Source organism: Saccopteryx leptura, chromosome 2 (assembly GCF_036850995.1).
Source record: "Saccopteryx leptura isolate mSacLep1 chromosome 2, mSacLep1_pri_phased_curated, whole genome shotgun sequence".
Classification (NCBI taxonomy): Eukaryota; Metazoa; Chordata; class Mammalia; order Chiroptera; family Emballonuridae; genus Saccopteryx; species Saccopteryx leptura.
This window is the reverse complement of record NC_089504.1, coordinates 13087029-13109909: the sequence shown is the minus strand read 5'-3', so window position 1 is coordinate 13109909 and position 22881 is coordinate 13087029. Positions and strand designations below refer to the sequence as shown.

Below are 22881 nucleotides of genomic sequence, written 5' to 3'. Positions count from 1 at the left end.
AGCATATAGCCTGCTACCATTTTATGTAAACATGAAACATACATGTGTCTACCCACTTGAACAAATGGAAACACAGGAAGAATAACTCAGAGACTAATGAGATTGTTAACCTGCAGGAGGTGGGGCAGAGGGATGGGGAGATGAGTGTAATTACTTTATAGTTTTGACTATGTTGTCTTTTGACTCTAAGTAAAAGAAATAGAAGGAGTGATGAATAAAGCAAAATAGAATAAAACAACACAAAAGAACTTAGCAGTGGTCCTTCGTCTATTGCAGGGGTTAGGTTCCAGATCAAGAAGAAGCGACCCTATATTTATTTTATTATTTATATATATAGTTAAGGCTTCATAAACCCCACCCACACTCTTACAAACCTTTACTAGATTCTTGTTATTCTTTCTCATACTCTTATACACATTTCCTATGCTCTTAAACACTTTCTACACTCTTAAACTGACTTAAAATCTTGTGATATAGTGAAAAATATGCAATATAAAATTAAATATACACCATTGAAAAACTTCTGATACTGTGACATCATGAATAGTGAAGTACGATATGGTGAGGGATGACTGTATTGCAAATTACTATTATAATTCGACTAAAGGTGAAAATAAAATATGTAACTTAAGTAATTCTTGTATCCAGAATCATGTCTATACACTCTTAACAATAAAAAAAAATTATGAAGAAAGTTTTATGTTGTACTTAGTGTGTCATTACAGTGGTATGAGTTCAAGGTTCTGAAACAACACAGCATGTGTCCAAGATTCAGCAGATAAGTGACCCTGAGGGAGAGGGAGGGAGTCCCCACTCCCGGGGAAGGTGCTGTGCACACGGAGAAGGAGGGGCTGGAAAGAGCTCTCTGTTGTCAAACTAGAATAAGAGATATCAGTTCAAATTCATAGGGTTTACAATGTATAAATAGATAGAAATTTAAATTACATGTCAACATGTACTCATTCCCATCCCCCATTCTCTCTGTCCCACTCGGACCCACCTCTTATGGGTAAAGATTCAGTTCCTTGCTTTCTTCGTTTTACTTCTTGTAAAAATATACTTCTTTGTTTCATATATGTTTCCCCACTGGCTTCTCTGAGAGCATTTAGAATCCTTGTAAACAATGAACACACCTAAAGCTTCACGTAAATAAGTAACACTGGTAATGGGTTATAGCTCAGAAAATAGGAATCCACGAGGCCATGGTAGTAGAAATAAATAAATGAATAATGAGTGAGGAACAAGGGTAAGTTCCTTCTTATAGGGGACTACAACTAGTGAACACAGGAGAATTAACAAAAGCAGAAAAATCACCATTTGGCCCTCACATTTTCAATAATATTTTTCATATAAGATTCCCAATTTCGTGAGGGAAGGGAGAAGAGAGTAAAGGGGAGATAATCAGTGATCGAAAAAGACTTGACTTGGGGTAGTAAACACACAATGCAAGATACAGGTGATCTCCCTGGTTGGTTGGCTCAGTGGTAGAGCGTCAGCCTAGCGAGTGGATGTCTTGGGTCCGATTCCCAGTCAGGGCACACAGGAGAACTGCCCATCTGCTTCTCCACAACTTCCCCTCTTGCTTTTCTCTCTCTCTCTCTCTGTCTTCTCCTCCTCTCCTGTAGCCTGGGCTCGATTAGAATATGTTGGCCCCGGGGCTCTGAGGATGGTTCCATGGCCTCCGCCTCAGGCACTAAATTGTGGCTCTGGTTGAAACAGAGCAAGGGAGCCTGATGGCCAGAACATCGATCCTTAGTGGATTTTCTGGGTGGATTCTGGTCAGGGCGCATGCAGGAGTCTCTCTCTGCCTTCCCTCCTCTCACTAAAATAAAAAATAAAAAAATAAACAAACATTATACAGGTGATGTAGTATAGAACTGCACACCTGAAACATATGTAATTTTATTAATCAATGTTACCTCAGCTCTGGCAGGTTGGCTCAGTTGTAGAGCGTTGACCCAGCTTGTTAGTGTACTGGGTTGGATTCCTGGTCAGGACACAGAGGAGAAGTGACCATCTGCCTCTCTTTCCCTCCCCCACACATCTATTCTCCTCCCACACCCATGGCTGGATTGGTTGGAGCACAATGGCCGTGGGCACAGGATATGACTATAAGGAACCTCTGTCTCAAACACTAAAAATAGCTCAGTACTTGAGCATCAGCTCTAGATGGGGTTGCCTTGTAGATCCTGGTCAGGTGCATGTGGAAGTCTGTCTCTCCACCTCCCATCTTCTCTATTAAAAAAAATTAATTTCACCCCAATAAATTGTACAGAAAATAAAATGAAATTAAAATAAAATAAAGCAAAATAGGCAAGTATATTACAACATCCCTATTATAGAGTTTACAAAGAAGTCCTATGAACCACTGTCTGTCCCGTCTAGAACTCCTCAAGTAATTTGCATCAGAATGTTTCTCCAAAATGGAGTATTAATCTCATGGTAATAATTTTGTTGGTGTTACTACCCCTCAAAACCATGTCCTGTTTAGACTTAGTGAACAAAATGAGTAGCTGCAGGTCATCTGCCACCTTGAATGTACTGTTATAATCACAGTACATACACTGGGGCCGTGGAGTCAGAGCTGTGTTCTCTAGACAAAGCTTTTGAACTCTCTTTGGATAAAACACTTTCATATCGAGCACATTCACTTTATGGTAATTAGCTCTGGGATTTAGTTTTTTGGTAAAAATATGCCTGTTTATTTTTTTAATTTTTCTGAAGTTGGAAACAGGGAGGCAGTCAGACAGACTCCCGCATGCGCCCGACCGGGATCCACCTGGCATGCCCACCAGGGGGCAATGCTCTGCTCATCTGGGGCGTTGCTCTGTTGCATCCAGAGCCATTCTAGCGCCTGAGGCAGAGGCCCCAGAGCCATTCCCAGCGCCCGGGCCATCTTTGCTCCAATGGAGCCTCGGCTGCAGGAGGGGAAGAGAGAGACAGAGAGGAAGGAGAGGGGGAGAGGTGGAGAAGCAGATGGGCGCTTCTCCTGTGTGCCCTGGCCGGGAATCGAACCTGGGACTCCTGCACGCCAGGCCGATACTCTACCGCTGAGCCAACCGGCCAGGGCCCAAAATGCCTGTTTTGTACTTGGTTACCTTTAGAAGATTATGGAAATCAACTGATTAAATATATATATGCAATATTAAACTAAAATAAATCAGCCATGTATGTTAAGTATAGGGGGCAAAATATAACAAGGAACACGTTATGTTTGCACAGTATCAAAATATCTACCCACATGATACCAATTAGTTAATTACAAGGTTAAAATAGTAACTTTAAAGAAATGGTAACTTTATAGCAGAGAACCAGGAAGACAGCACCTTAGCCATCTGATGGAGGATCAAAACACTAGTAATGGGAAAATTAATAGGCACTGTGGTGTATCTACTGAAAATGTAAGCCTGAAAGGTGTACACAAAATACATATACACAGAAGGGAAACACAGTAAACAGTTAACCATTGGGGAATCTGGGTGAAGCCTGTCAAGGAATTCTTCATGTCATTTTTATAGCATTTCCATATCATTAAAATCATTTCAAAATAAAAAAATTGAAAAATACTTTGTCCCAGCTGGAACAATGCCCAAGAAGAAAGGAGCCCAGGGCATCACTGGAATCAGGGACACTGTCCCCCAGGACTCCAGTCCCTCTGGCTCTGGGACACACAGCTCCCCAAAGGGCAGTCAGAACATAGCCCGAAGCTTGGGGACTGTGTTTCAGTCTCTCATTAGTAATTAAGTCTTGTCTTGGACTCATTTCCCTGGAGCTGGTGGAGGAGAATGAAAGTCTAGAAGGGCCAGGGCCACAGATGTTTCTTCTCTGTGTCTGGACCTAAGGCCTCCTGAAGAAACCTGAGGAGTCGGGCAGCAGTCTGGAGCAGAAGGGTCTGACTCAGCAGTGACGGGCACAGGTCAGAGGGGCTGGGACTCTGCCCTTGGCGATGGGTCTGCCTGTGTGCTATGGGTCATGTGAGACTGTGTCCATGTCTGTGTGTGTTTGCATGGAATGTTTATGCTTGCGTATATGGTGTTTGATAGTTGTGTGTGTGTGGGGGTGCTATGTGTCTGACTCATAGCTAACCCTTTCTTGAATTAGACTTCGTTTTGGTCTTGTTTTAGTGGGTATAGAGATAGACCAAGTGACCAGCCTCTTGCTGTGTGACTAGGGACTCTTGGTTCATGCCTGTGACCATAAACACCTGCAGCACAGTTGGACATTGGGAGTGAGATTGGCATCTTGGCTGCTGGACAAAAGAAACCGACCTCACAGTGGACCAATGTCAGAGAAGGCTCATATCACTCTCTGCAGTGTGTGTTTGTGGGTCATCGTGTGTGACAGCAGGAAGGTGTACTGTTTAGTTTTCTCGGTGTGTGTGTTACCATGTCTATGTGACACGTGCATGGTGTCAGTGGATGTTTAATGACCATACTTGTGACCGAATAGGTGGACCTGCCCCATGCTGACTGCCCTCTCCCAGCAGGGACTGGGTCAGAGAGGGCGGGAGCATGTATCTCAGTAATAGGAGTGGGTCTGCTGATGTTGTAGTGAGTGTGTGGCTGAGTGTGCATCTGCATTGTTGGTGTGTGTTTCTTGTGAGATTTTTAAATTGTGTTGGATCATATATGCTCTTGATGACATGTGTGTACAGTGCCTGAATTATGTATATGTAGTGAGTTGTGTGTTTACTAGGTGTGTCATGAATCAGGTGTGTTGATGTGCATTGTGAGTGTGTTTGTGGGTGAGTGGTTCATCATTGTGTGTTGTGTATGTCTTACATTCAGTGTTACTTATTACTTGCATGTATATATATGAGTATTTATGAGCTGATCAACATATTGACTGTCCTTTCCTAAGTAAGTGAACATGGTGACAGGAGACTGAAATTCTCAAATCAGCATTCTGTGTGTGTGTGTGTGTGTGTGTGTGTGTGTGTGTGTGTTGCGGGATTATGATCTGTGTCCACGATCTCAAGTATTTCCTGATTTGTTCTCCTTCTGGGGCACCAAGAGCTGAGATAACCAAACATTATTTTTTTCCTTCTGTTTTTGAAACAGGTCTATCATTTTCTAGAACCGAGTGTGACTGAATTGCTCAGAATTTTGTAGCCCTTTGGTTCCTTTTATTAAACATGCAAAGTCAAACTTACAAATACTCCAGGCATCACACTGTGTGAAATTTGTGTGGAATCACCATCAAATTATGGTGAGACCTGGGAAAGTTACTTCAATCTTTGGCCTCAGTTTCCACATCTATAAAATGGAAAGAAGAACACTTGCCTGAAGTACATATATGTCAAGTGATGTTCATAACATATTGCATATAATATTGACGTAGACACACACATATATGTGTACCATTCTGTCCCCTACTGTACTGTTGTGTGCCTGCAGCATTTGTATCATGTATGTTTCTATTTCTTAAAAGCGAAAATAAATGAAAGAATGAAAATTCTTAGTGCATTTGTGAAGTGGTTTTAAATTCTGGGAATACAGATTGATGTGTGAATTTGATTGGGAAACACAAATAAAGTCCTCAGGTGAGTACCTAAATATTCACCAAAACATTCAGCATCATTATGAAGAAAGTTTGTGGGCTACTCTGGGGGAAATTACCCCTCCATGGCAGTCACAATCTAAACTCACAGTATTGGGGACTTTGTAGTCTTGTTCAATGCTCTATCTCAGTCCTTTTTAGAGGCCCCAACACAGAATAATGTTCAATAAATAATAGTTGACTTCAAGAGTGAACACCCTCTTTTTTTTATTTTTTATTTTTATTTATTTATTTTTTTTATTTTTCTGAAGCTGGAAACGGGGAGAGACAGACAGACTCCCGCATGCGCCCGACCGGGATCCACCCGGCACGCCCACCACGGGCGAGGCTCTGCCCACTAGGGGGCGATGCTCTGCCCCTCCGGGATGTCGCTCTGCCGCGACCAGAGCCACTCTAGCGCCTGGGGCAGAGGCCAAGGAGCCATCCCCAGCGCCTGGGCCATCTTTGCTCCAATGGAGCCTTGGCTGTGGGAGGGGAAGAGAGAGACAGAGAGGAAGGAGGGGGGCGGGATAGAGAAGCAAATGGGCGCTTCTCCTATGTGCCCTGGCCGGGAATCGAACCCGGGTCCCCCGCATGCCAGGCTGACGCTCTACCGCTGAGCCAACCGGCCAGGGCCAAACACCCTCTTGCTTCAGTGTAATGAGGTTTTGTTGGCTGATTAGGGATGTGATGTTTTTGTGGATCCTCACTGGGATAGAGGAGCAGATATTGCTCCACAGGTGTGAGAAATTAATAGAAGGGCAGTTAAAAATTCCTGGTTTTCCTGGAGAATTACAGTCTGAGACATAATGGTCCTGGGCATCCTTCCAGGTTCCTGAAAGTCCCAAACCTCTTTCCTCCCAGCAGACGGGGAGCAGCATGGGGCCCCAGAACCAGAGCAGCGTGTCCGAGTTCCTCCTCCTGGGGCTCCCCATGCGGCCAGGGCAGCAGCGCGGGTTCTTCACCCTGTTCCTGGGCATGTACCTGACCACGGTGCTGGGCAACCTGCTCATCATCCTGCTCATCAGGCTGGACTCCCGCCTGCACACGCCCATGTACTTCTTCCTCAGCCACTTGGCCTTCTCTGACATTTCTCTGTCATCTGTCACTGTCCCGAAGATGCTCACGAACATGTGGACTTGGCAACAATCCATCTCCTATGTGGGATGCATTGCTCAGTTGTGTTTTTTTATACTTTTTGGTGGTCTTGACAATTTCCTTCTGGCAGTGATGGCATATGACAGGTACGTGGCCATCTGTCACCCTCTACACTACACCACCATCATGAGGGAGGGGCTGTGTGTGCTCCTGGTCGCTGGCTCCTGGATTCTGTCCTGTGGCAGTGCCCTGTTACACACCCTCCTCTTGATCCGACTGTCCTTCTGTGCTGACAACACCATCAGCCACTTCTTCTGTGATCTCGCTGCACTCCTGAAGCTGAGCTGCTCTGACATCTCCCTCAATGAGCTGGTCATCTTCATCGAGGGAGGAATATTTTTATTTTTACCTTTGGGTGTTGTTTTGGGCTCATATGTTCATATAGGGATGATCATCCTGAGGGTCCCCTCCACTAAGGGACTCTATAAAGCCTTTTCCACCTGTGGCTCCCATCTCTTTGTGGTGTCCTTATACTACGGGACACTTGTAGGTGTTTACTTTTTCTCCTCCTCATGGGATTCCAAGGACATCATTGCTTCGGTCATGTACACGGTAGTTACCCCCATGCTGAACCCCTTCATCTACAGCCTGAGGAACAGAGACATCAAACAGGCCTTGGAAATGTGTTTCAGCACAGTTAGTGTGCAGTCAGGAGCACAATGAACTCTATCTTCTAAAATACTGTATGGTTGACATCTCCATATAACTTTAATAAAATATGCATTCTGTTATCATGTATAAGTGTTGTCAATATGTCAACCTGGTCAAGTTTACCAACTAGTTTGTTATTAATTATTTATTCCTAATTAATACTTTTCTTTTTTCATCTTGCCTTCTTAGATGCATGGAAAGTCTTATGCAAAACATTGTACAATTATAAATGTGAATTTGTCTTTTTCCTTTTGAGATATTTCAGTTTTGGGTTATGTTATGAGGACACACTTATTTATCCTTATGATCTGCTCCTGATAAACCCTTCTTTCCTTTTTAAACTGTTTCCTTTATGCTGGCTTGCACTGACATTAAGCTGATTTGGGTCAATGTTCCCAACTCATACTGAATGGCATTATGTTGGTAGACTGCAATCAGCCATGGTAAGAATAATTACAATACAAAATGTGCAGGTCCTTCAAAGTGAGGCTTTTTAAAATAGAGAGGTAAAGACTTTTATAAATGTATTTAACAACAGCCCACTTTGTTTAAAATTAGGAGATATTTCCAGCAATGGTGAATTTTACACACTTGTTTTATATTTATTCTCTTGCTTTCCTCCTTTTTATTTATTAAAAACATATTTTGTTAGTCCATCGCCCTTCTTTAATATTTAATCATTAATTATTATTATAATTTTATAACTCTTTTCTGTGCTGTGTGTTGAAATAACACTTTACTTTTTCCTTAATTATTTAAATTGCATTTTAATATTCAAAACATGAAATTTACCATTCTTGCTTTTTGAAGTCTACTATTCATGGACATTAAGGATACTCATCACCATTATCACCTTTGCAACCCCTAAAGAACACACCATAGACCATGAATACATTTAAGTATATCACAAATGTGAAAAATTAAGAACAATGATGTCTATGAGTCAAAATGAAGAATTATCAGGATACTTTTTAAATGGGAAAAGAGTAATGTGTAAAGAAGCACTTATAACATGCTACTTTTTATGTAAAATGAAAGAAAAATACAATGTACATATGTCTGCCTATTTTAGCAAAGAGAGCCACAAGAAGAATAAATAGAAACTAATGACATTGTTTATCTACAGAAGGTGGGGCAGAAGAATCATAAGATGAATATGAGTATTTGTAGTTTTGACTATGTTGTCTTTTGTCACTAAAATATAAATTGAAGAGGTGGTGAGTGTGGCCTGTGGTGGCACAGCAGATAAAGCGTCGACCTGGAGCACTGAAGTCACGGGTTTGAAACCCTGGGCATTGCTATTCAAGACACCGATGTAGTTGGTGTTTCCTGCTGCACCACCTTCTCTCTCTCTCTCCTCTCTAAAGTGAATAAAGTCTTCAAAAAAGTAAAGGAAAAAAAGACGTGGTGAAAAAAGATAAAATAAAATAAAAATATGAACTGAACTATATTTCAAATTACTATGATAATTATACTAAAGGGGAAAATAAAATAACTAACCTAAGTAATTATTGAACCCAGAATCACATCTATATATAATTAGCATAAAAAAGTGAAAACTGAAAACAATGTTTGAGCTTTAATGTGTTAACAGTGTTATGGTTTCAAGATTATTATTATTTTTAATTGAACGGTGGGGGAATTGGAGAGGCAGAGACACAGGTTCCCACATGCATCCTGACTGGGATTCACCCAGCAAGTCCCCTACCAAGTAATGTTCTACACATCTGGGGCAGCTGCTCTGTTGCTTGGCAACGGAGCTATTTCAGCACCTGAGGTGAGTATATGGAGCCATTCTCAGCTCCTGGGGCCAACTTGCTCAAACCATTGCAGTCATGACTGTAGAAAAGGGAGAAGGAGAGAGAGAGAAGGGGAAAAGGAAGGATGGTGAAGCAGATGGTTGCTTCTCCTGTGTGTCCTGATTGGTAATCAAAACCAGTACTTTCATACAGTGTGCAGACACTCCACTGCTGCCAACTGACCAAGCCTGATTTCAAGGTTCTGAAACAGCTCACCATGTGTCCAAAGATTCAGCAATTTAATAAATACAGAGGAAAAGGAGTGAGTCCTCACTCATGGTGAAAGAGAGGCTGTAAAGAATTCTCTGTTGTCAAACTAGAATTGGAAATATCAATTTGAACTTATGGATTTAAGAAATTATACATAGATAGAAATGTATATATTCTATGTCAACAACTACACACTCCCTATTGCCAATACTTATTTTATTTTTTTAGCAAGAGAGAAAGAGAGAGAGTGTGAGAGAGGCAGTGGGAGGGACAGATAGGCCAGAAGGGAGAGAGATAAAAAGCATCAATTCTTCATTTTGGCACCTTAGTTCTTTATTGATTGCTTTCTCATATGTGCCTAGATTGGGGGTGTGTGGGGGCTACAGTCGAGCCAGTGAATCTTTGCTCAAGCCAGCAACCTTGGGTTTCAAGCCAGCCACCTTTGAGCTCAAGCCAGTGACCACGGGGTTATGTGTATGATCCCACATTCAAGCCAGCAACCCTGATCTCAAACTTTTGAGCCAGCTTAAGCCACCAGCCTTGGGGTTTCAAACCTGGGGCTTCTAAATCCAATGCCAATGCTCTATCCACTATACCACTGCCTAGTCAGGCCCATCCCCCATTCTTTCTGCCCCAATCCTGACCCATCTACTATGGGTAAACATTCCTTAAGTTTCTTAGTGTCTAGTTTTTACTTTTTGTATTTCTTTTTCTATATATTTACTTTTTGGTTTCTCTGAGATCATTTAATATCTCTGTAAGTAATTAGCACACCTAAAGTTTAAAATGAACAACAGGAATGGTTTATAACTCAGAGAATAAGAAAAATCATTAGTCCATAATTATATAAATAAATAATGAAAAGCAAATGGGTGGAATCTAATGGTAAATTTCTTCTTTTAGGAGAATACAATTAAAAACACAGAAGAAAAAACAAAGTAGAAAAATTATCACTTGGCCACCATATTTGCAATAATTTTGTCATATGAGAATCATCAGGGATATCAAGATGGAGACGGTGTAGGTGGACTTTCCAACTGCCACCTCCTAGTACCAAAGTGGATTGCAATTTAAGAGAAATCATCTTGAAAAACCAACTTTGAATGAAACAAAAAGGAATCTATAACCAAGTATTATAGAAGAAGCCACACCGAGACTGGTAGGAAGGGCAGAGACATGTAGGTGACTGACCTGCTCTGAGGAGCGGCAGCTGAGCATCTTGAGGGACTGTTATTGCAGGGAGGGTCGCATTGAGAAGTGTGGGTCCCAAGCCCCAGGTCCACTGCCCCAGCCTAGAGTCCCAGAACCTAGAAAAGGTGCCCACACAACATTTGGAGTGCAAGGAGCTGAGTTATCTGTCTGCAAGAAAGAGATGGAGCTCTTGAAGACTCAGGCTCCATCTTAAAGGGCCCACACAGAAAATCGCATTCACAGCCACTTACCTGGAGCTCAGGCAGATGGAAGGCTGGGAGGACTGGAGTTGCATGAGGAGTGTGAAGTTGGTGGCCCAGCGAAAGACACTGTAGGAGATGGCCACTGGAACCCCTGTGCTGAGACATTCACCAATACTGCAGTCACCATCTTTCTTGGGTGGAGCAGTCTCCTCTGAGTGGCATAAGCCTGGGAGAAAGTAACTGCTCCACCCTTGGGAGTCTCTTCAGCCCCACAATGGAAACTGGGAAGTTCTGAGAAGCCAGGAAACAGGGGGCTCATAAGTTACTCAGTTTGCTGGCATGGAGGCTGGAGCTTTTTCCTGCATGCTCCCAAGTCTTTTACTGGTGATTCCACCTCACATCACCTCACAGAAGACACAGTAGAACTTGTCCAGACTGCAGGCAGGCCACACTTCTGATTCTCAGAGACCACACTCAGCAGACTCCTGGGGCCACAACCTACTGAGGTCTGCAGAAAAAAGTCTTGACATTCTAACACATGGGGCAAAGGGGAAGAGTCACACCCACCACCCTTTATAATTCATGAATTGACACAGGCTCTGAACTCTATCAGAAGTTTTATTCTGTGGCCAAGTCCAACAAACAGCCAGCAGACAGGGGTTACAAGAGGCAAGACTCAGGATACCTTAGCCTTTTGCAGACCTTCCCCCAGGTCCAGTGTGATTAAAAGCCAGCCTAGGTGTGCAGCTTGGTATTTCCATTTACACCTGGGCCCAGCAGAGGCAGCCACAAACTGGATTGCTTGTAGCTTCAAGAAGGTTGCTGAGAACCAGCAATAGGCAGTATCTCCCACTTGTCTACACTGGGTTCCCTCCAGGGAGACCCAGGGCTGGCACAACCAGTGGCCAGCTGCTGAGAGTATTGGCTCAGGACCTAATGTCACTTACTGGTGGTGAGTCCTAAGGGACGGCTCATCTGACACTGGGCCCAGTTGAGGTGAGTTCCACTCTCTGTGATCAGTACCTACATAGGCACTTGCACACATTGGACACAATGGAACTTCACAGCCAGTGGCTCAGATGCTAGAAATCCTCCCCTGCCTGGCTAGTTTTCATAGCAGGAAAGGAGAAAGGCTTGGAGCATGGACATTTAAAGTTTGAGTCCCTTCAAACCAATTGTTGGGTATGGTTGAGGGGCTCAGCAACTTTATGGGGGACACAATCAGGCAGGAGAGGACTCCCTCAGTCTTCTTCCCTGAGACCAGGGTCTCACCAGCTGTAAGAAGTTTTGTAGAGGGGACTGTCGGCTATAGTTGATCTGAACCTGCTGCTCACCTTGTTGGGGAGAAAGAAAAACTTGAGTATTCAGCAGTGGCTGAGGGATTAGGCTCTGGAGTAGAGGCCAATTTCCCCATATTGAGCTTCTGGCCAAGAGACCCCTTAAGTAGGGGGTTCCACAAATGCTATATTCCCAACCTCAGCTGCCCTAACCCAATGAGCATGGAATGTGTAGAGGGATTTTTTGGGTGAGGCCAGTCTGGGTGCACACTACAGTCTTTCTACAGAAGACTCTGTGGGAAGACCAGGCAACTGCAAGAGGAGGTGAAGCAGCAGAAAAGTAGAGGCAAATCTTACAGAGTCTGGGGCTTCTATGGAGCTACTGTCATCTCTAAGCAGGAAAAAGCTGATCCTTATACACAAGTTGGCCCCTTCCACAATACCCAGCACAAAAAATGCAAGCATAAACAGGGAAAAGAGCAGTATTTGCAGACAGGTAGCCCACACCAGGTTACAAACAATGGCTGATGCCAACAAAGAAGATCTAGAACCAACACAACTAGTAGTGGGTGGCAGACAGCACCAACCTTAAACTCAGCTAGCTACACAAGCAATATACCCAAAGGAGGAGTCTACAAGGCACCAGACATGTGGAGAATAAATAACCCCAACAGGACAGACATTGCACTGTGCTATACACATGATCAAGGTAGACTCTTAGAGGCAGCAAGCCTGAAGGCATAACCATACCCACAAAAAGACCAACTGTAGTCAATACTCACATACAACAAGAGGGAAAATAGTACCCTCAAGAAGCATTCCTAAAATAAGGAAAACATGTGGCCTGCAGGTCAGTACCAACAAACACATCTTCCTCATAAAGACACCACAAAAATTTCAAAGTCAGACAGTGCTACCTAATACAAAAACAAAATAGGCAGGCAAAGAAATATGACCCAAATGAATCAACAAAAGAGATCCCCAGAAAAGGAAATAAACAAAATGGAAGTAACCAAACTACCAGATACAGAGTTCAAAATAATAATTTTTAGGATGCTTAAGAATCTTAGAGCAGGGTTCAGCAAACAGTGGCTCGTGAGGTACATGCGGCTCTTTGGTCCCTTGAGTGTGGCTCTTCCACAAAACACCATGTACCCTAATTAAGTTAATAACAATGTACCTACCTATATAGTTTAAGTTTAGAAAATTTCGCTCTCAAAAAAAAATTCAAGTGTTGTACTGTTGATATTTGGCTCTGTTGACTAATGAGTTTGCCGATTGTGTTAGAGCAACAATAGATGGACATAATGAGCACCTAAATAAAGAGATAGCAAACATAAAAATGGACATTGAAATCATAAAAAAAGAACTAGTCAGAAATGACAAATACAAGGTCAGAAATGAAGACTGCACTAGAAGGAAACAACAACAGGCTGGATGAAGAAGAGGATCGAATCAGCGATGTAGAAGACAAGATTAACATAAGCAAAGAAGTAGAGCGTAAAATGAAAAGAGGCGCAAAAAGACTGAGAATACTTTAAGAGACCTCTTTGACAATATACAGTGAAACAACATCCACAGCATAGGGGTTCTGGAAGGAGAAGAGAGCAAACAAGGGATAGAGAACCTGTTTGAAGAAATCATAGCTGAAAACTTCCCTAAATTGATGAAGAAAAAAGTCACACAAGTTCAAGAAGCACAGAGAGTCCCATTAAAAAAGAAGCCAAGGAAGCCTACACCAAGACACATTATAATTAAAGTGCCAAAGTTAAGAGACAAAAAAAGAAGGTCCTGGCTGGTTGGCTCAGCAGTAGAGCATCAGCCTGATGTGTGAAAGTCCTGGGTTCAATTCCTGCTCAGGGCACACAGGAGAAGTGCCCATCTGCTTCTCCACACTTGCTCCTCTCCTTTCTCTTGATCTCTCTCTTCCCCCCCCCCCACAGCCAAGGCTCCAAAGGAAAAAAAAATGGCCTGAGTGATGAGGATGGCTCCATGGCCTCTACCTCTGGTGCAAGAATGGCTCAGGTCACAACAGAGCAGCTGCCCAGATGGGCAGAACATTGACCCCTAGTGGGCTTGCACCGGGTGGATCCCAGTCGGTCACATGCAGAAGTCTGCCTCTCTGCCTCTCCACTTCGCTCTTCAGAAAAATACAAAAAAAAAAAAAAAAAAAAAAAAAGAGACGGAGAAAGAATACTAAATGCTGCAAGAGAAAAGCAGTAAATTACTTACAGGAGAGCCCCCATAAGAATGATATCCAGCTTCTCAACAGAAATACTTGAGGCTTGAAGGGATTGGCAAGAAATATTCAAAGTGATGCAAAACAAGAACCTATAACTAAGACTTCTTTATCAAGCAAGGCTATTTTTTAAAATTGAAGGAGAAATAAAAAGCTTCCTAGACAAGAAATAAAAACAACAAAAAACTCAAGGAATTTACTACAACCAAACTAGTACTGCAAGAAATGTTAAGGTGCCTGCTACAAAAAGAGCAAAGAAAAAAAATTAAGAAAAAGAGGATTGTAGATTTAAAGAATAAAATGACAATAAACAACTACATATCAATAATAACCTTAAATGTAAATGGCTTAAATGCTCCAATCAAAAGACATAAGGTAGCTACATGGATAAGAATACAGGAACTGTACATATGCTGTCTACAAGAGACCCAAGTCAGAACAAAAGATACACATAGAGTAAAAGTGAAAGGATAGAAAAAATTATTTCATGCAAATAGAAATGAAAAAAAAAGGTGGGGTAGCAATACTTATGTCTGACAAAATAGCTTATAAAATAAAGGCTATAGTAAGGAATAAAGAAGGTTCACTACATAATGATAAAGGGAGCAATCCAACAGGAGGATATAACCATTATAAATATATATGTGCCTAATATAGGAGCACCTAACTATATAAAGCAGATTTAGATGGAAATAAAGAGTGAGATCAACAGCAATACTATAATAGTAGGGGATTTAATACGCCACTAATATCAGTGGATAGATCCTCCAGACAGAATATTAACAAAGAAACAATGGCCTTAAATGACACACTAGATCATCTGGATTTAACAGATATCTTCAGAACCTTTGACCCCAAAGCAGCAGAATATACATTCTTTTTTTTTGTTTGTTTTGTTTTTTTTATTTTTTATTCATTTTAGAAAGAAGAGAGAGAGAGAAGGGGGGAGGAGCAGAAAGCATCAACTCCCATATGTGCCTTGACCAGGCAAGCCCAGGGTTTTGAACCGGCGACCTCAGCATTTCCAGGTCGACACTTTATCCACTGCGCCACCACAGGTCAGGCAGAATATACATTCTTTACAAGTGCTCGTGGTACATTCTTTAGGATAGACCACAAGTTAGGACACAAAACAAGTCTCAATAAATTTAAGAAGATTGAAATTGTATCAAGCATCTTCTCTGATCACAATGGCATGAAACTAGAAATCAACTATGATAGAAAAACTGAGAAACATTAAAACACGTGGAGGCTAAATAGCATGTTATTAAACAATAAATGGGTAACAACAAGATCAAGGAAGAAATAAAAAATTTCCTTGAAACAAATGAAAATGAACATACAACAACTCAAAATTTATGGGACACAGCAAAAGCAGTCCTGAGAGGGAAGTTCATAGCATTACAGAATACTTTAAGAAGCAAGAGAAAGCTCAAATAAACAACATAACCCTACATCTAAAAGAACTAGAAAAAGACCAACAAATAAAGTCCAGAGGAAGTAGAAGGAAGGAAAAAATAAAGATCAGAGCAGAAATAAATAAAATAGAGGCTAAAAAAACAATACAGAAGATCAAAGAAACCAAGAGCTGGTTTTAAGAAAAGGTAAAGGAAAATTGATGAACCTTTAACCCAGGGGTCCCCAAACTATGGCCTGCAGGCCACATGTGGCCTCCTGAGGCCATTTATCCGGCCCCTGCTGCACTTCTGGAAGGGGCACCTCTTTCATTGGTGGTCAGTGAGAGGAGCACAGGATGCGTATGCACAGGAGCACAGGAGTACTGTATGTGGCAGTGCCACAAAGTGCAGCATTGCTCACTTACAGTACTACTTCCAGTGAAGTGGGACGCATGCGTCACGGCTCCGGAAGCACGTCATATCACTTGTTATGGCTAGCAGTGACAAATATGGAACCAGGCATTGACCATCTCATTAGCCAAAAGCAGGCCCATAGTTCCCATTGAAATACTGGTCAGTTTGTTGATTTAAATTTACTTCTTCTTTATTTTAAATATTGTATTTGTTCCCGTTTTGTATTTTTACTTTAAAATAAGATATGTGCAGTGTGCATAGGGATTTATTCATAGTTTTTTTTTATAGTTTGGCCCTTCAATGGTCTGAGGGACAGTGAACTGGTCCCCTGTGTAAAAATTTTGGGGACCCTTGCTTTAACCAGACTCATCAGGAGAAAAAGAGAGAGGACTCAAATAAAGATAATTAGAAATGAAAATGGAGAAGTAACAACTGACACAGAAATATAAATAATTGTAAGAAAATACTATGAAGATCTGTATGCCATAAAATTGGACAACTTAAGTGAAATGGATAAATTCCTAGACACATATAATCTTCCAAACTCAATGTGGAAGAATCAGAAAATCTAAACAGATCGATTACAACAAATAAAATTGAAACAGTTATCAAAAAACTCCCAGAAAATTAACACCAGATGGCTTCACAGGTGAATTTACCAAATATTCAAAAAAGAACTAACTCCTATCCTTGCAAGCTATTTCAAAAAATTCAAGAGGCTGGATGAATTCCAAGCTCCTTTTATGAGGCAAGCATAAAATCCTCATTCTAAAACAAGGTAAAGACACTACAAAGAAAGAAAACTATAGGCCAATATCCCTGATGAACTTAGATGCTAAAGTTCTCAACAAAATATTAGCAAACCAGATCCAGCAATACATAAAAAAATCATACATCATGATCAAGTGGGATTTATTCTGGGGAGGCAAGGATGGTACAATATTCGTAAATCAATAAATGTGATTCATCACAAAAACAAAAGAAAGGATAAAAATACATGATAATATCAATAGAACCAGAAAAAGCATTTGATAAAATCCTGCACCTATTTATGATCAAAGCTCTCAGCAAAGTGTGAATAAAGAGAACATACCTCAACATGATAAAGGCCATCTATGACAAAGGCCATCAACATCATACTCAGTGGGTAAATATTAAAAACAATCCCCCTAGATAAAAAAAAGACAGGGGTGCCCCCTTTCCCCACTCTTATTCAACATAGTTCTGGAAGTCCTAGTCACAGCAATCAGACAAGAAGAAGAAATAAAAGGCATCCAAATTGGAAAAGAAGAAGTAAAACTATCATTACTTGCTGATGACATAATACTGTACATAGAAAACCCTAAAATCTCAGCCAAAAAACTTTATACCTGATAAATGAATTTGGCAAGGTGGCAGAATATAAACTTAATATTCAGAAATCAGTAGCACTTTTATACACCAACAATAAACTGTCTGAAAAAGAAATTAAGGAAACAATCCCCTTCACTATTGCAACCACAAAAATAAAGTACCTAGGAGTAAATTTAATGAAGGAGGTAAAGAACTTGTACTCAGAAAATTATAAAACATTGATAAAAGAAATTAAGGAAGATACAAACAAGTAGAAACAAATACCGTGTTCATGGATAGGAAGAATAAACTTCTTTAAAAAGTCTATATTAACTAAAAAAATTTATACATTCAATGCAATTCCTATTAAAATACCAATGACATATTCGAAGATATAAAACAAATAACCCAAAAATTTATATGGAACCAAAATAGAACACGAGTAGACTCAGCAATCTTGATTATGAAGAAAAAAGTGGGAGGTATCACACTTCCTGATATCAAGTTGTACTACAAGGCCATTGTACTCAAAACAGCCTGGTACTGGCATAAGAACAGGCATACAGATCAATGGAACAGAATAGAGAACCCAGAAATTAACTCACACCTTTATGGTCATTTGATATTTGACAAAGGAGGTAAGAGCATACAACCGAGTAAAGACAATGTTGGGAAATTGGACAGGTACATGCAAAAAAATGAAACTAGACCACCAACTTACACCATTCACAAAAATACTCTAAAAATATATAGATAAAACACTTAAATGTAAGTCATCAAACCATAAACATCTCGGAAGAAAACATAGGCAGTAAACTCTCCAATATCTCTCATAGCAATTATTTTTACTGATTTGCCTCCAGGGGCAAGTAAAATAAAGGACAGGATGAAGAAATGGAACTATATCAAACTAAAAAGCTTTTGCATAGCAAAAGACACCATGAACAAATTAAAAAGACAACCCAAAGACTGGGAGAACATATCCTCCAATACATCTGATAAGGGGTTAACCAAAATTTATAAAGAACTTCTAAAAATCAACACCAGGAAGGTAAACAATCCAATCAAAAATGGGCAAAAGAACTGTATAAATGCTTCTCCAAAGAGGACATACAAATGACCAATAGGTATATGAAAAAATGTTCAATGTCACTAATCATCAGAGAAATGCCAAGTAAAACCACAATGAGATACCACCTCACACCTGTCAGAATGGCACTCATCAACAAAACAACACAGAATAAGTGTTGGCGAGGATGTGGAGAAAAGGGAACCTTCCTGCACTGGTGGTGGGAATGCAGACTGGTGCAGCCACTGTGGAGGACTGTATGGAGATTCCTCAAAAAATTAAAAATGGAACTGTCTTTTGACCCAGCCATCCCACTTTTAGGAATATATCCTAAGAATATCAAATCAGTGATTCAAAAGAAGATATGCATTCCCATGTTTATTACAGCATTGTTTACAATAGTCAAGATCCGGAAACAGCCCAAGTGTCTGTCAGTGGATGAGTGGATTAAAAAGCAGTGATATATACACAAAGAAATACTACGCAGCAGTGAAAAAGAAGGAAATCCTTTTTTAAAAATTAATTTATTGTGTTTACATAGATTCTAGTGTTAACCCAAATACATCCTCTCCCCCCCTCCGTGTTCCACAGACTAAGCAATAACCCACAATGCTCTATCCACTCTGCCACTGCCTGGTCAGGCCCATTCCCCATTCCTTCTGACCCACTCCTCACACACCACATATAGGTAAATATTCCTTTAGTTTCTACCTTTCTAGTTTTTACTTCTTGTGTTTCTTTTAATATAAATTTACACTTTGGCTTCTCTGAGATCATTTAATATCCTTGAAAGTGATGAACACACGTAAGTTCAAAATGAATAATAGTACCGGTAGTACCGGTTTATAGCTCAGAGAATAACAGGAATCATTAGTCCATAATGAATAAATAAATGAACAAATAAATAAATTAAGAAATAAATAAATAGAAATTAGTTGGGAGTAAGGTTAAATTCCTTTTTTTTTTTAGAAAATACAATTAAAAAACAAAAAAGAAATGACAAAAGCATAAAAATCACTATTTGGCCATTACATTTGCAATAATTTTGTCATATAAGAATCACCAAAGGGTGTTAAATGTAGTGTGTGAAATTATAATAAAAAATAGTTATATCTATGGAATACTACTCAGCTATAAGAAATGATGACATCGGAACATTTACAGCAAAATGGTGGGATCTTGATAACATGATACGAAGCGAAATAAGTAAATCAGAAAAAAACAGGAACTGTATCATTCCATACGTAGGTGGGACATAATAGTGAAACTAAGAGACATTGATAAGAGTGTGGTGGTTACGGGGGGGAGGGGGGAATGGGAGAGGGATAGGGGGTGGGGAGGGGCACAAAGAAAACAAGATAGAAGGTGACAGAGGACAATCTGACTTTGGGTGGTGGGTATGCAACATAATTGAACGACAAGATAACCTGGACTTGTTATCTTTGAATATATGTATCCTGATTTATTGATGTCACCCCATTAAAAAAATAAAATTATTAAAAAAAAAATAGTTATGTTGATCTAGGTTAAATACATCTACTTAATGATACCTCTTTATTACAAGGTAAAAAGAGTAAATTTTTTAAAATTTATATTAAATTTATTGAAATAACATGGTTCCCCAAGTTATATGTGTTTTATGTTTACAACTCAATATCACCCCATCTACAAGCAGCACATGCACCCCTTGTGCATGCAGGTCTCTATCTGCACCTACAGGTGTCACAAATTATTAGGTTTGTAGTCAAACATTCATGTTGTTCGCAGAAAATGACAGTATGAAACATCATGGCCCTGGGCGTCCTTTCCAGGTGGCTGAGAGTCTCAACCTCCTTCCTCCCCAGCAGATGGGGAGCAGCGTGGGACTCGAAAACCAGAGCAGCGTGTCCGAGTTCCTCCTCCTGGGGCTCCCCATGCGGCCAGGGCAGCAGCGCTGGTTCTTCACCCTGTTCCTGGGCATGTACCTGACCACGGTGCTGGGCAACCTGCTCATCATCCTGCTCATCAGGCTGAACTCCCACCTGCACATGCCCATGTACTTCTTCTTCAGCCACTTGGCCTTCTCTGACATTTCTCTGTCATCCATCACTGTCCCGGAGATGTTGATGGACATGCAGACTTGGCAACAATCCATCCCCTATGTGGGATACATTGCTCAGTTGTGTTTTTTCATAGTGACAATTTCCTGCTGGCAGTGATGGCATATGACAGGTACAGGGCCATCTGTCACCCTCTACACTACACCACCATCATGACAGAGGGGCTGTGTGTGCTGCTGGTGGCTGCCACCTGGATTTTGTTCTCTGGCAGTGCCCTGTTACACACCTTCCTCTTGATCCAACCGTCCTTCTGTGCCGACAACACCATCAGCCACTTCTTCTGTGACCTCGCTGCGCTCCTGAAGCTGAGCTGCTCTGACATCTCCCTCAATGAGCTGGTCATCTCCGCTGAGGGAGGAATGCTTTTATTCTTGCCTTTGTGTATTATTTTGGGCTCATATGTTCGTATAGGGACCATCATCTTGAGGGTCCCCTCCATTAAGAAATCCTTGAAAACATTTTCTACCTGTGGCTCCCATCTCTTTGTGGTGTCCTTATACTATGGGACACTTATAGGTGTTTACTTTTTCTCCTCTTCATGGGATTCCACGGACATCACTGCTTCGGTCATGTACACGGTAGTTACCCCCATGCTGAACCCCTTCATCTACAGCCTGAGGAACAGAGACATCAAACAGGCCTTGGAAATGTGTGTCAAGAAGGTTAACTTCTTTAAGTGGCAATCATTAAATCCTGTTACTGCAGTCAGGGGCAAGTGAGATATAGCTCCTAAATTATTGTAGGGTTGACAGCTCCATATAACTTTAATAGAATAGGCATTCTGTTGCCATGCATAAGTATCATTAATTTGTCAAGAAGGTCTAGTTTGCTACTTGGATTGTTAATAATTTTTATACCTGATTTATATTTTCACTATTCATTGTTTTATTTCTTTTAAGCTATATGCAAAATATTATGCACAACATGTTGCTGAATTATAATTGTGGTTTTGTCTTTTTCTCCTTTGAAACATTTTTCGATTATATAATTTTCATGGAATGTTATTGAGTAACACTCATTCAGCATCATGATTTGCTCTTGGAGGACTTTTTTTTGAAATGATTCTTTTCAGTTGGCTTTGTTGGCTTCAAGCTAATTGTGCGCCTGTCCTCCCAACTCACATTTGTGATGTCATGCTGGTAGCCTGTGATCACTGTGATAAGAATCATGCACTACGAACGTGGGCATGTGCTACGAAGCAGGGTTTTTGAAAAAAGAGTCAGTGTTTTGTTTTTATTTTCTTTTACAAATTTATAATTTACCATAATTCTTTATTTCTAATTGATATTTTTTGTTTGTTCATTGTCTCATAAAATGTATGTGATATTTTATGCAAACCTTTTCAGAATTATAATTATGATTTTGTCTTTTTTTTCCTCTGACATATGCTTTTGCTTATGAATTTTTAATTGACTGTTACTGGAGATACAAAGATTTGGCATTATGATCTGATCCTGGTGAATCTTTCTTCTTTCTCTTTCTTTCTTTCTCTCTCTTTCTTTCCTTCTCCCTTCCACCATTTCTTCCTCTTTCCCTCCTTCTCTCCATCCATCCCTTCCCTCCTTCTTCCCTCCTTTTTTTTTCTTACATATAATTTTTGTTATTGCGGTAAAACATACACAAAATAGAACTTATGATTTCATCCATTTTTATATGTGCAGATCAAAGGCATTAAGCACATTCACTGTGCTGTGGGGCTTCATGCATCTGAGAGCTCTATCACTAAGTACCTATACACTTAGGATTATTATGTCTTCTTGTTTTTATATTTTAATTGAATTTATTGAAGTGACATGGGTTAATAAAATGTTCTAGGTTTCAGGTATACCTGTCTATAACACATCTATATATTGTGTCGTGTGATCTCCACCCAAATGCAAGTTTACTTCCATCACCATTCATCCCCCTTAGCCTGTTCCTACTGCCCCACAACCCCTTTCTCTGGTAATCAGCACACTGTTGTCTGTGTGAGAGGCTTTTAAAATTCTTTTTCTTAATCACTTCACCTTTTTCACTTAGTGCTCCAGCTCCCCCCTCCTCACCCAGCTCAGTCTGTGTTTTGAATCTATGAGTGTGTTTCTACTTAGTTCATTGTGTTCATTAGATTCCACTCATATGTAATGCCCTGTGGTCCTGGTCTTTCTCTGACTGGCTTATTTCACTGAACATAGTATCCTTCTGGTCCAGCCATGCTGTCACAAGAGGCAAGATTTCCTCATTTTCATGGCCAAGTAGTATTCCACTGTATATGTACCATAGTTCCCCCCTTTTTATTCAATTTATTGGGGTGACATTGGTTAATAA

At 40.6% G+C, this 22881-nt stretch overlaps 2 protein-coding genes across 2 annotated transcripts; both read left to right on the top strand.

Moving 5' to 3' along the window:
• Nucleotides 1-6417: 6417 nt before the first annotated feature.
• LOC136392917 (olfactory receptor 1J2-like) lies at nucleotides 6418-20676 on the top strand. Its single transcript, XM_066365598.1, has 2 exons — nucleotides 6418-6914; nucleotides 20337-20676. Exons 1-2 carry the CDS (start codon nucleotides 6418-6420, stop codon nucleotides 20674-20676), a joined length of 837 nt encoding a protein of 278 aa, XP_066221695.1.
• On the top strand, nucleotides 20676-21296 carry LOC136391207 (olfactory receptor 1J4-like). The gene has a single exon (XM_066362733.1). It carries the CDS (start codon nucleotides 20676-20678, stop codon nucleotides 21294-21296), a length of 621 nt encoding a protein of 206 aa, XP_066218830.1.
• Nucleotides 21297-22881: the final 1585 nt, after the last annotated feature.

Bases quoted from the DNA above. Each gene is read 5' to 3' on its own strand.
- LOC136391207 (XM_066362733.1), top strand. From the start codon at position 20,676: ATGGCATATGACAGGTACAGGGCCATCTGTCACCCTCTACACTACACC.
- LOC136392917 (XM_066365598.1), top strand. From the start codon at position 6,418: ATGGGGCCCCAGAACCAGAGCAGCGTGTCCGAGTTCCTCCTCCTGGGG. The intron at 6,915-20,336 runs GTCCTTCTGTGC...GATGGGGAGCAG, and splicing joins ACCCTCCTCTTGATCCGACT to CGTGGGACTCGAAAACCAGA.